We start from the raw sequence: 14,210 nt of genomic DNA, 5'->3' as shown, positions 1-14,210 counted from the left end.
GACTGCAAGTAATTATGGTACTCTGCGGGGTGTATGTGGCGATAACTGTTGCAGATAGATTTAACAAGCAATGATCCTGGCCAGACCCACACTTCACGTACACACACGGAGCAGGAAAGCATTAAAAGCATGTAAACACAGTGCAAAGCAGGCCAACATACTTAAAATCCTGTGTGCACACACGATGTACACCATTAAAGTTGTTTGTTTACAAAGTATACAGAGGTATGTCCGACTTTAAAAAGTTAACTTGTAAGGGTTGACGGTGAATCTAAATGTAGGGTGGAAAGCTTGTACACTGGTTGTGCGTCCTCCAGTATTATAACACTTCTTTTCTCAAGCAAGTCAATAATCTGACACAGGACCACCAGAGCACAGACACTCTAGATGATGATAGTTTTAAAATTATTCTTTCTTTCTATTCTTTCGAATAAACAGTCTCCATTGCTCTGTAGCAACGCTGGAGGACAGTTAATGTCCATTAAAGCTGTTCCAATCAATATTTCATATGAACAGGGGTTGAAATGACTATGCATAATGTGAACAGATTGTCTCGTAGTCTAGTAACGAACCCACAGATAATATCACCCAACTCTGCAGTTCCAGCCACCTCTTGGGAGCGTTTTACCATCATTCAGCATGTTATGCCTTTAGGACCCGCAACTTTACTGTTTTGGTTAACTCTCACTTCTCTTACAAGAGTTGTTTCCATGTGGGCAGCTGATTACTGCTGTACAGCGCCTGACCAGCACAACAGTTAGGAACTAGCTGGATGAACATGGTGGAGGATTTAGCAGCTTTACCTCGGGACACAAGTGGAACAGATCAAAAAGTGAACATTAACCATACGTCGGTCAGGTGGATAGCAAAAACTATTAAAAAACACATAACTGAGCCACAGTGCTAGACTCGGCGACATGTTCCTTCATTACCCTGAACATGGACTGCTTATTTTTAATAATTGAGACACCTTGCTGCTGCAATAAATAAAGTCCAGTTGCTGTTTGCTAAAAGCAATTCCTTAGCCTTTTTATAAATGAAATTATTTGTGACCTGTGTTTTTAATGTGTAGATCTTCAGTAAGAACAAATCTGTTGACAATATGTTATATGTACTAAATTTCAACAATGCATCTAATGTTGGTGTGATATTTCACTCTCGACCAATGGGTCAGACAGACAGATAGACAGACACTGTCCTTCTATTGAAAGCTTGTAGCCCGCAGCTAGGCTCGTCCATTAATTGATCACAAGGACTCAGATGAAGACAAAATAACTATAATTTGGTGTGAATTTTGGCCAATTACGCCTGCGACGGGATGTGAGTAGGTGTCACTTCATATTCGGTTTTAGAAATAACTTACTCCAAGTCACAAAAACATCTCATTAAAGTTTGCCATCAGTCTCTATATTGGTGTTTGGATAAAATCCATCACAAAAAAGCCTTGTGGTGTTGTGAACAATGGATTTTGCCTCAGCGTGATGACACATCGCCGGGTCGGTTTCTTATAGGGCCGACAAGCTACTTGCTAACTTCCTCCCTGCTCATGTGGCTTCCTGGCAATCAGCCAGACCCCTCTCTCCCCACCTCCCATGGCCCATAAAGCCGCTCCGCTGGCTGTCCCGTGTGAGACAGGAAGCAAGGCCCTATGGACAGTGACCTCACCGCAGGAAGAGAGTAGAGGGTGTGTGTACTGTAAGTATGTGTACGTGTGTGTGCAGAATTGTAATTCTCTCCTCTCTTCAGATAGTTCAGGAAGCAATATACCGCACAAGTCACTGTATAAAAAGCTTTAAAGACACAATATTCAATATTATCTGCGCAATTTTTAATGTGTACATGTCCAGCATGGCTTGTTAACACACTCAACTAGAGGTGAACACACAACACAAATGTATAAAATCTTACATTTTCTACAGAAAAACAAAACACTAACAACCAATCAGAAAACACTACTTGGAATGTTGTTAACAAAAAATGTCATATCAAGTTTGGAGAGAACAAAAATGCACTAAATAAAATCAAAATAAGACAAAGTATCAAAGACAAACAATAACCTCATCTATTTTGATTGACTGCTGCTTTCTTTTTTTGTATATTTTCCCCCATCTCGTCCCAGTCAGGGATTATGGCCAAGTATTTTTCAGAAAGTCACTGAACTGTGATGAAGAGTGACTTTCAAGAGGGCATAGTGTGAGATGTCAAGTTCCACTGTTGATGGTCAGTACAGAATTGACTGATTGCAACAAAATCAACTCTCTACTTTAGCTGCAGTTAGTGGATAAAAGGTTTTGTCAAGTGGGCTGCTCAACAGTTTCAGAGCCCGTCTGAAGCACAATGAGAGCTGATCCGCTGCACTCCCCCCGGGGCGAAGCAGTGACACCGATGCTGAAAGTCATTTTGTCTGCCATCTTTTCCCCTTTCATCCTCGCGGTGAGTAGCTGAGTTAGTGGTGATTTAAAATGAGTGGTTTCAGAGTGGATGGGCACAATGAGCAAGGTGAGATGCACTCTGGGCAAAGGAGAAAAGCATCCCTACGACCCACAATCCCTTGAGTTCCAGCCATCATAGGCCACAAAGTTGACCCGAGTGTAGATCACAGTCTTACTGTATGTCACGTCAGACATATATTTTTTTCTTTGATCTTTTCAGTCCGTTAAGTATTTATCTGGTTTTTCCAGGAAGAATTCTGCCTTTAGCGTGAGGCTGATGCTATGACTTTTTTAAAGCTTGTGGTTATTAGAAAGTGCGGTCATACAGTGAGTGGAGAGCAGACACAGCTAGAATAGTTGCCTTCTTAATGATTGTGGAGATTTTAACAGAGATGTTCAATAAAATAAAAGATTAAAAAAAGGAGAAAGGTTTAAAGACTACGCTCAGAGCCTAAATAGTAGGGCTGAATGTGGAACGCTTAACATGCAGTGTTTACAGAAACACATCCTGAGAGAAGAAAGCTCAGACAAGCTCAGCGATGTCCTAACCTCACCTAAACTCTGCATCAAGGCCTTGTACTTCAAAACGAACAAGGCATTAACATAAAAGTACGTCAGCCTTTTTTACCTTCAAATCTGAATTTGACATCCTGTTGCCAAGTCTGCATTCGCCAAGCTCAAAACCTGACAGCTACACTGCTTTTAAGCGAATCCTTCTCCAGTGTTAAATGCTGCTGAACAAGGAGGCGGATCTAAAAACAGGCTCTGCTGTGTGAGGCTGGACCTTGGCCTGGGCTAGCTTCCTTATGGGGAAGGAGAGAGCAGGAAGGAGGGGAGGAAGGTGAGGTTGGGGAAGACAATAATGTGCTTGTGTGTGTGTATTATGGAGAGAGAAAATAGGGGGAAGAGAAAGAGAGTGAGAGAAGGCCATTGTTGTTGTTATTATCCCCTCGGGCCTCGAGGGCTGGGCTGAGTGTGCAGAGGGGTGGGGATAGAGAGAGTGGGAGATTTATAGTCAGAACACAGGCCTCGCTTATGGAGAGTAGAGCTGATTAACTGAACACCTCGGCACATACAGAAGCATGCATCAATCAACACTGGCAGATTTCTTTCCTAACCTTTCACTACTTCTCTTCTGCTCGGTGAGACAACCAGTGTCACCTCGAGCAGAATCTCTCAACCCGCCGAATCTTGGAAATGGTGATTTCAAGGCGCACTCGACTGTTTCAACCTTCAAGTGGTTAGATTAGCTGTTAAGTGGTGATCTCCCTGTGGGCTCTCTGCGTGCATGTGACAGAGGAGAAAAGGAGGTTTGATTAAAAGAAAAAAGTACTCCAGCGTTGTGTCTAGTGCAGTGAGTCTGCATTTTCTGAGCCTGACCAGACACTAGGCTGTCATTGATGTGCCTGTAGGACCAATGGAAGAGCAAGACAGAAGAGAAGAGAGGAGAGGAGGGGTGGGGGTGCTTTTAACGCTGATTAGTCCCCCCCCTCCTCCTCCTGATGATGAGGAGGTGAGCGATGGACACAGGACACCGTTTCCTGGCAACCGCTATCGACTGGCCGCAGATCGATCTCTAGACTTCTGGTGACGGCTGATTATGCTCTTCCTTTTCCTCCTTTCAGTATGTCCTGTTAACATTACCTCTGTCTGCCTAGGTGTCTCACCTCAACCTGTCTGCACCTAGCTGGAGTCCTATCAAAACAGCAGTGCCGCTGTAACTGCACCGCCGGTCAAAAAGGTCTGCCACCTATTGTAAGCCAAAGTTTCCTCTTTGGCTAGCACTGTTGAGCTAGCAGAAGAATTTGGGTCACAGGAGCTGTTGCCTGTGGGATAGAGCCATCAAAGTCCTCTCTCTCTCTCTCTCTCTCTCTCTCTCTCCCTCCCCACCCCTCCTTACTCGTGAGATCCAAACTTTGCATGCTCAGGGATACGAAGTCAGCCTCCCTCCCCCTTCCCTTGTCTCAGCCTCTGAAAATTCAGTGTGACCTCACCCCCCCATCCACATCTGTGTAACCTGAGCTGGGTGAGCTGAGCCCCTCTGGTCAGATTGGTAGCTTACTTCTTAATGCTGCCTCAGATAAGCCTTCCCCCTATTCATATTTGAAGTCCCACTCTGGAGGCGCCCACTCCTATACACTCTCCCTCTCAAATGAACCATGTTGTACTCAAAGTCTTATTTTAATTGTTTTTAAAACTAGCGATCATTTCGCGTTTTCCCTTGCTGCTACACTTTTTGAAGCACTTCAAATAGGGCTGCTCGTTCCACAAGTACATGAGTGATATCAACGGACCCAATAAATTCTTAAAATTGTATTCACTAATGGATCAAAAGAAATGATCTCATCTAGGATCAATACTGATTTTCTTCTAAGGAAAAATATGATTTAATGGACAGCACCACTGATTTTGCACAACCATTTAACAACAATTTTACACCAACCATTTTGCAAACCATGCGGTTTGTTTGAGTTGTATAATTCAGGTTACACCATTTTTTCATTTAAATATTTTACGCGGGCATTTAATGTAAAAATAAATGGAAACCAATGGCTGCCAGGAAGAGAAGGAAAAATAAATACTGATCTATAGCTGCAAAGTTTAATCAATTACTAAATGTAAAACTGGATGGCAATGATTTGTAGTAAAGTAGCTAGAAGGTTCAAAAACACTGTTGGTCCTGTTGTTAGTGATATAATGCATAGTTGAGATAGACATTTTTCTGTGCCCACACTCCCCCTCGTCCCATCTCTGATCTTGAGAGATGAAAAGGGAGTGGAGAGTGTTTTGGTTCTGGGAGTTCAAGGTTTGGTTTAGGGGTTAGGGGGGTTAACAGCGTCCGCGCACACCTGCTGTTTTTTAATGAAGAGGATTAGTCTGTGTTCACATGAGCCTGCACTGCCTGAGCCCACCCTGGTGCTTACAGCTACGCTATATTTACAACAGATAGACCACAGGTCATCGATGAAGTTCCATAAATTGTCCTTTCAAAAAACACTACCAATAAAAAGTCCATTATAAACTGCATGGTACGTTAGTTGCACCCTGCGACTGCTGTGTTTTTGTGGCGTTGCATCCTGATCGGGAGTGGCTTTGCTTTGTTTTTCCTTTTTTCCGTCTCACAAACACACACACACACACACACACACACAGATGCAATGAATGCACCCTCTCTTGTGTTATTTCACAGTAAGCTGACTTTTTAAATGAACCATTAGTCTGTCTCCTCTTTAGCACAAAGAAAACAGAAAGGGGGCTCTGTGAGACCACATAAATGAAAGTTAAGAGAAGAGGAATTTAAAGTCTGTTTAAGTCTTTGAAGAGCTTCCAAATGAGGAAAAGAAAGAAGGTAGGTCTATTGTCCAACCGTGTGAGCACAAGATAAAGAAGGAAAAGAGGGCAGTAGGAACGTGAATGTAAAAGGATAATTACTATTTATTACAATTTAGGTCTTATTTCCAAGCCACCATTTCTATCTGTTATGATAACATTGTACTCATCAGAGTTATTGCTATAAATGTAATAGGAAGCTAGAGCGAGCAGCTGGTTTGCTAAAAGACTGGAAGCAGGGGGAAACAGCTACCCTGGCAAAAAAACCTGCCTATTAGAGCCTTAAGGTTTTACTAATTTTGACTTAAACAAACAAGGTATCACATGTTAATTAATAAATTACAGAGGTGGTAGAGCCAGGCGAGCTGATTCCACCGCTTCCGTACAACATCTTTTGGCAATGTCACCACAAACCCAGACCTCAACAATTAACCTGATGAGAACAGTGTTACTTTTACTTGTAAAATTACCATAAAAATAAGATCTAAGTTGTAATAAACTGAAATTGTCCTTTAAAACCAAACCTGTATTCTGTATATAACAAACTGAATTCTGATCTATAGCTGCAAAGTTTAATCAATTAGTTGTTACTTAATCGGTTTGAGTAAAAAAAAAGTCAGTTCTTTGATTCTGGTGTCTTTACTCCTTTCTGACATTAAACAGAATATCTTCGGTTTCTAGAAAAAACAAGACATTTAGGGACGTCTTCTTGGGATTTGGGAAACAATGATCGACATTTTTCTCCATTTTCTGACATTTTATAGACCAAACAACTAACCGATTGATTGAGAAAATAAACGTTAACTCTGATCCGATCTTAGAACTCTTACAAAGGGAGGATGATATCTGGACTCAATGCAGGCCTGAAAATCCCTCTTAATGTAAACTACAGTGGAATATCTGTTCAGTTTGTTTCTAACTCACCTTCAAACCCCATGACATGCTGTGCTGCAGAGAAAAGGGGGAGAGATGAAGAAGACGATGATGCGATGAGGAAGGAACACTACTGAGCCCTCCCTACCTGTCAGTCCACAAATCGCTCCATCTTTTCTAGCCCCTTGCATTTTTTCTTTTGCTGCAACTGCAACAGCGTGAGCAGATGTCAATTTATCGGCGAGGAAAAAGCCCCTACCGAGATCGGGGGAAGGAGGAGGGGTGTGTAGAGACGAGAGAAAGAATAGAACAGCCTTCCTGGTTTAGAAATAATAACAACAACGACAAAAAGTCACACAAAATGAACCAAAACTAAAACAAGAAAGAAAAAAACAATGTGCAAACTTCTCTCATATAAATAGACTACAGTCAACGCATTGTAGAGCACCATGGGAGACAGGAGGAAGTTAGAGTGGTGTGTGAGGGGGGGTGTGGTTATGTAGGACCTAACCTATGCTTGCTTGTGTGTGTGTGGATCAGTACAGTATTGGATCTACTATCACATGTACTAAGAACTGCAGGAGCCACTGAGCAAAGAGACATGAGGCAGATGAATCACTTGGTAGAGGGTTGGATTAGAGGAGGGTGGCGGTGTCTAAGGTCCAATTTAAGTTCAAAGTTCAGTGTCCCCTGATGTCAAGGCTCAGACCCAGTCCTGAAGGGAGCGCTTGCAGTGCACCAGCAGCCGCGGCGCCCCTTTGCTCTGCAGTGTGTTGATGATGGCGTAGATCAGTCCCAGGATGCACAGCACCAGGACCAGTGGGATGGTTACCATCAGGATGCTCATGGTCCGCTCCTCGCTGTCGTCCACCTTCAGCACCACGTCCACCTCGTTGGTGTCTTCCTCCCGACCCTCACGGTAGTCTTCGTCTTTGTCGTTGTCTGACCCTTTGCCCGTGCCTTTGTCTGTTCCGCTGCGATCTGTTCCATCCCGGTCTTTGCCCTTATCGCCATCACGTCCTACGTCCGGGTTGAATGGCGGGCGGTTCACATCTGGGTATTTGCGTCCTGAGTCTGTGTCCGTGTCTCTGTCTGGGTCCATGTCCACGCTGCAGCCCATAAAGTCTCTTAGAATGGACTTAGGGTAGCCTGGTTCACTCTTCATGCGATGGTTGTCAAACTTCCAGTACTTGGAACCCTTGTAGAAGAAGGTGTATGCTGGAGAAGGCAAGTCGAGCAGAAGGTGTCAGCCAACGCAACAATTTGAAGACATATAATAAAGGAATAGTTTGACATTTTGGGAAAAATACGCTTCCTTGACTGCTTGCCAAGAGTTACAAGAGAAGATTGATACCACTCTAACTATCTTTCTGTTCATTGTGTAGCTAGAGCCAGCAGCTGGTTAGCAAAGCTTAGCATTAAGATGGGAAACAGGAGGAAACAGCTAGCCTGTTTCCAGTCTTCACGCTAAGCTAAGCTAAGCTAAACTAAGCTATCGTGCTGCTGGCTGTAGCTTCATATTGAACAGACAGACAATGTGAGCGGTATCAATCACCTTATATAGCTCTTGGTAAGAGGACAAAGAAGTTTTCCCAAGATTTCCCAAAATGTCAAACTATTTCTTTGATAGCTTCAAAACTTCCCTGTAGCTGTTTCTTTATCCAAAATAATTAGTTTGTAAAAGGGAAAAAATGTCTACTGATTCACTTTCCAACAGACACACATACATGCTATCCAGTCTCTCTCCTGATAATTGCATGACCACACCCTGATTCTTTGTTTCAGGCGTGTCTCTGTCTGCCCCAGCCCCTCCTTTCCCCTTCTCAAACACACACACACGTGTGTTCCCCTATCCCTGTTGGGACATAATGTATTCCCTAACCCCTAACCCTTCCCCCACTCCTAACCATAACGTAATTCTAAACCTAACCCTAAAACCGAATCTTAACCCTCAAACAGCCCTTTAAAGTATAGTGGAAATCCATTTGAATATAGTAAAACAAGCCACCCCCCCCCCCCCCCCCCCCCCCCCCCCCCCCCCCCACACACACACACACATACACACACACAAAGACAGAAAACGCTCTTCTTGTCTCAGCTCACCTCCATCATCGCTGAGGAAGGCCCCCTTGGGAGAAGAGGGCACTGATGATCCCCAGACATTGATTGGTTTCGGGTAGCCTCTGTCAGCAGAGCGCGACTGCTCATTGAAGCGCCAGTACCTGCAGGCATTAACGGAGAAGATGGCTGTTACTGTTTATCAACTGTCTAAATAAGAAAAGAGCAGACTTCTAACAGAGTACATGGTGCATGGTGGGTCTACATGGTGTGTGTATTAAAGTTTTCCACAGAACATTAAAATCTGTGTAAATACACTAGTAAACCAGAAGCAAGTCAGCCATACTGTGTTCAGGAGGTTTTATTGGAACTGCAGACCTATAGTGTAATTATTTTCATAAATGTAAAAAATAAAAATCACAGCTAAAAATTAGTTTTAGTGTTTCAGGGCAAAGACAGGAACCAAATTGTGTGTACTGTTGCACCTGTGGTTAGCATTCCGTAAACCATATGTGTAATACAAAGACTAAGAGTCTACAGCCACACTGGCTGCTTTGTGAGGCTGTTGTACCTACTCACAGTTAAATGCTAACTTTAACATGCAAACATACTCACTCTGATTATGCTAACATGCTGATGATTAGCAGGTGTAATGTTTACCATGTTCACCATCATATTTTGGCACGTTAACATGCTGACATAGAAGAACACAAAGCGTAACACAAAGTATAGCCAAGGCTGTTGGGAATGTCATTACTTGAGCATAAACCAAAGCACTGGGCAAATTAAACTGTTGATGGAGCGAGATGAAAAGTAAAGGGGTCACCAAAATGATTACAATTCAATCTTAGTGAGACATGAATGTCTGCTCCAAATTATGTGGCCATCTATCATCTAACAGTTGTTGAGACCTTTCCGTCTTAACTTAAATGTCAACATCGTGTTGCCACTGGAGGAAAAGAAAGGGGATCACTAAAGTCAGCAGGATGTTGTACGTGTTTGTTTCATGGGAACACATGGGTTGAGATCGAGCTCAACCTGTGGAAGGTTATAAAAGGATTAGTTACTAGATGAGTTAATAACTTTCATGTGGTGCTGACAGGTTGTAGGCTATGTTACCTGTCTCCTTGAAACATGTAAGTGAAGCCGGACGGCTCCCACCAGATGGCTGTGTCTATTCGGTCGTAGGGAATATCCCGACCATAATCAACCAGCTCCTGTGGATAGCCCGGTTCCAGGTTAGCCTCCCTGAAAAGCCAGAATCTGTTTCCTGAGGAGAGGAGAGGAGAGGAGATTCATACTGTATGTCACATACACTTGGTTAGACACATGTCCACATACAAGAACAGATGTACCTGTATACATTCTGCTTGTGCACACACATTTCATTTGCTGGCACAGTGTATGTTAGATAATTGAAATTGAATGGGGAATAAAAAGGGAATAATAAGAACAATCAGAGAAACAAAACCAGCATTTACACAGACTTGTAAATTATGTGAATGCAATAAAATTTTTTGGCAAGCAATCAAAAAACAGCAGACAGGAGTACCACATCACTGACTAAGGAGTTTGGGTTTAGCTTGTAATTATCAATTAGGAGCGGCTTGTCTCGTGTCAGGCTAAAGCAGTTTTCTCGATGAAGGGAAGGTTTTATTGTTTTCACTGTGTCACACAGGGGGACTCTGTTCCTCCTGGCACCATTACATCTCTCCTCTTGGCTTCAATCTACCGCCGCCAAAACCCCACCCACCCAACTACCCATCCATCCACCCGCCTCCAGCCCCTTGCTCTACACTCTCTCTCCAGCATCTGGAGAGAACAAGTGGTTGACGCAATGCTTCCCAGGGTTCCTGCAGTGCACAGCCCTGATGTAAAATCCCATGACTTCTTCCATGACTCTCTATAACTACACCAGAGTGCTTCAGTGACCTAAAGATTTGATTCCTTCCTGCTGTGTAACTACTTTCTAAAGTCATAACAGTGGTTTTTATTAGAGTTGGGCTTGTTTGGGATGAAAACTGTAAGACCTCTGGGTAATACAACAGCTGTGTAACAGGAGTGGATGAATCCAATTTTGCATGTTACTGTACTGAGAAGTCTCTGATGTTCCCATACTTACCAAGCCTGGACCACATCTTTCAAAATCCCAATATGCCATAGGTTGTCCATTATTTAAAAAATTCATTCAATCTTCCATCCATCCATTTACCCTCAATAAATATTTTCCCCTCAGGCCTTTTATCAATACAAGTTCGAACTCACTTATTTGGAAGTTGGTAAGTTGAACTCAGGAGTCCAAATTGAGCGCAGTACGCTCAATTTACAATTTGTACAAGTTATCTTGCTCAGTTAGACTCAGGTAATTACACTTCACTACAGCCATGCCTCACTGTTATGTACTGTATAGTTACAACAAAATTAAATCTGGTATCACACACTACACTGCCTCACTTTTCATTTATATATAATTATACATATTGACTGAAGCTTGCTAGACTACGGATGTTAGGAGTGGGAATCACCAGAGGCCACTTGATATTATCACGATACTTATGTCACGATACGATATTGTTGCGATTTAAAACATATTGCAATTTATTGCAATATTTTACCTTTTTCCCAAATCCAAATTGTGTCCCCGAAAGAAAAACTCTTTTTCTAGTGGACTGAAAAAGCAATTTTATTAGTGCCAAAAAACAAAATTCTCATGTACAATTTATATAATAAAAGATCGATACTTGATGTTCGTGTTACTATACGATATTACTTTGCAAAATATCGCGATACTATGCTGTATCGATTTTCCCCCCACCCCTAATGGATGTAGACCAGATGGTCATCTTGGGAGATGGAGAGATCTGCTAGCTAGAGCTAGACTGACTTGCTAGCTGGCCCACAGAATGCGGGGAAAAAAAATTTTTACATAAAAAATCAAGTCAGCCCTCAAAGCATCCCCAAGAACAAGAACACCGTGCAAAGCTTTGGCCATGACTGATGTTTCCATGAGAACAGAAGTGCAGACAGAATTGCAGATTGAGAAAGTCCTCCTGCCTTCACACTAACAGAAAGTGAAGTGCTGACTGATCTGGTTGGTCTGTCAGACATCCCACTGCTGTGTTCGTCTCCCCCCTCTCTTGTGCTCTGAGGTCTGCCAGTCTTTCCTTCCTATTCCTCTTTCATCTTCCTTTCCCTTTGTATTTACTTGCTAATGGCTTGCAACCAAGTGTCACACTGAAAGCCTTGCTGATGACATCATCCTCCTCATCATCAACAGCTGCCCCAAAGCCTGTAGCTCCCAGAGTCAAGCTGCATTAAACACCGAGTTCTCCATTTTTCATTCAACAACTTTATCCACCGTTATAAAAGACAAGCTGCTCTCAGTGACTCACAGTATAAGTAATGACCTGTGCTAAAAGAGATTTATACTCTGCAAGTAGAAGACATTATGTACCGCTGCTTTCTTTAAGGCGGTGGGGGTATGTATATCTTCAACATTATCTGCAGAAGATGAAAAAGGTTCCAGAATCTCTTTTACCATTAAAATATGAAAGCATTACATCATGATGGTTTGAAATTACGGATAATGGAGCATTATAACTGTATTTAGGTTGTAAAGAAGAAACCAGATGGTGGATGGTCGCCTATGCAGGACATTATACGTAAGTTAAAGGCCCCGGTATACTTGTGTTCCATATGCTTGTTTTACGAACCCTGCACTACTCAGAAATTGCAGTAACAAAAACAAAGAAGAGTTTTTACCTTGTCGAGCGGACATCTCCCTACAAACAGTATGTCGGACAGACTGACTTATGATAAACCTGGATCTTGTGTTAAACCACAGCCTCCAGTGAATCCAACTATGATTGTGTATTGGCATGGCAGAGTAAACAGCGCTGCTTCACTGGAAACTGAATCTAAACACTGGTGTTGTTTGTCATTGCTGCTACTTGCAAGTTTGTATGATACTTTCCTGCATGCTGTGGGGAAGCTGGTACCCTTAATAGTACCCTTAATTTCAAAATTGGGCATCTTCTCAAAGGCTATTGTTTCTACTGGATGTCTGTCATGCTCTAAGTGACAGCTAATAATACCAGAAGAAGTTTATTTAGAACAGGCCCAGGCCTGTTTTTACAGCAACCAGAAACGTAGATTAATTCCCTAAAAGAGATAAAGTGGGGAGATTGCTGTTTGCTAACAAGAGAAAAAGGGTATGAAGAGGTGAATGTGTGTCGGTTTGATGATCTTCCAAAATAGGTGATGACTTTTGTGAAAAGTCTTGGATTGTATCACTTAACAATTGTAAAATACAAAATCAGCTATTTCTGACTTTAAGAATGTACACATAGTGAAGTACAGACCAGTGTGAACTTCAAAGCAAGTACACGAAAATCAGTGGTAGGTAGGTAGGTTTATTGTCACAATATAACAAGTTATAGAGTGAAATTGTTTTTTGTAACTCCCTTCTGCTACATAGGAGACAATTTACATTAATAAAGAAACAATTGTGAAAAATGGTAAACAGAAATAAACTATCATCAGAAACTATCATCAGTGGAGCAGTGCTGAGGATGAATTAGAGTTTAAGAGTCTGATAGCTTGGGGGAAAAAGCTGCTCTGCAGTCTGGTGGTGGGGCAGCAGAAAAGCGGTATGAGTGTGTGTGTTTGCTGCTTACCTTTAAAGAAGACGAACCTGCCGTCGTGTCTCTCATAGGCAGCGTCTATGTCTCCAGGTAGACCCCTCCAGAAGTGACTGATGGGCATGGGGTAGTTATCCAGAACCCTGTTCTTACGCACCCGCCAGAACCAGCGGCCCTGAGGGGAAAAAAATCCAGCATGTTTGAGTTGAAAATTCAGTAGTCTCTCTTTTTCTGTTTTTCTAAATTCCTCGCTGAGGCTCAAAGCCAAGAAATAAACCCAAAGTAAACCAATGCCCAAATAAGTTTAAAACATATGGCTTCATATCTCATTCTAACTGTACACCTCTACTCTTTCAAAACAGATGAATTCCTATGAGGTGTACATGCAGGATGGGAAGGACAAACAGATAGCTAAGTAGGGGTGGGCAGTATTGTATAGTATTCGTCACCAGTGTCACGTTCTGCCACAACATAGATTTTGCAGTACCATCATTACATAATCAGAAACATAATAAAACAAATACTGTGGCTGCAATAACATGCAGGTAAAGGTACTACGCACATACTTATAGAACTGGAATTACATCCAGGCTATAAAAACCAACATAAGTCTTCATCTACTCCTACCATCTGAGGAAGTGAAGACCATGTGGATTAACTTCCTTTTTGATGGAAACAAACAACAACTGAAAAACAGTTGCTATTGTACTCTCACAGGGTGGGACGATGTTGGACTAATGTTGTCATATTGAGGGACAGTCAAGAGAAATTCAGTGAACACTGAGCCTCATTTGAAGCTGATTAAATAACCAGAGTAGTAGGTTAGATGTGGGTAACTAACTTCATACTGCAAAGCTAGCTCAGCTGGTTTCCACAT

At 42.3% G+C, this 14,210-nt stretch overlaps 1 protein-coding gene across 1 annotated transcript in view; it reads right to left on the bottom strand.

Annotated features, from left to right (window-relative positions):
- Window positions 1–1,806: 1,806 nt before the first annotated feature.
- mmp15b (matrix metallopeptidase 15b) overlaps window positions 1,807–14,210 on the bottom strand; it is a 34,471-nt gene continuing 22,067 nt past the window's right edge. The window contains exons 7-10 of the mRNA XM_046032116.1: window positions 13,370–13,508; window positions 9,813–9,963; window positions 8,739–8,857; window positions 1,807–7,853 (exon numbers count right to left, since the gene is read on the bottom strand). Coding sequence (XP_045888072.1) covers window positions 7,339–7,853; window positions 8,739–8,857; window positions 9,813–9,963; window positions 13,370–13,508 — 924 coding nt within the window. The 3' untranslated portion in view covers window positions 1,807–7,338. The remainder of the gene's footprint in view (window positions 7,854–8,738; window positions 8,858–9,812; window positions 9,964–13,369; window positions 13,509–14,210) is intronic.

The sequence above is a fragment of the Micropterus dolomieu genome, linkage group LG20 (genome assembly GCF_021292245.1).
Source record: "Micropterus dolomieu isolate WLL.071019.BEF.003 ecotype Adirondacks linkage group LG20, ASM2129224v1, whole genome shotgun sequence".
Taxonomy (NCBI): domain Eukaryota; kingdom Metazoa; phylum Chordata; class Actinopteri; order Centrarchiformes; family Centrarchidae; genus Micropterus; species Micropterus dolomieu.
Note: the sequence above shows the minus strand (reverse complement) of the source record. Positions and strands in the feature narration are given on the sequence as shown.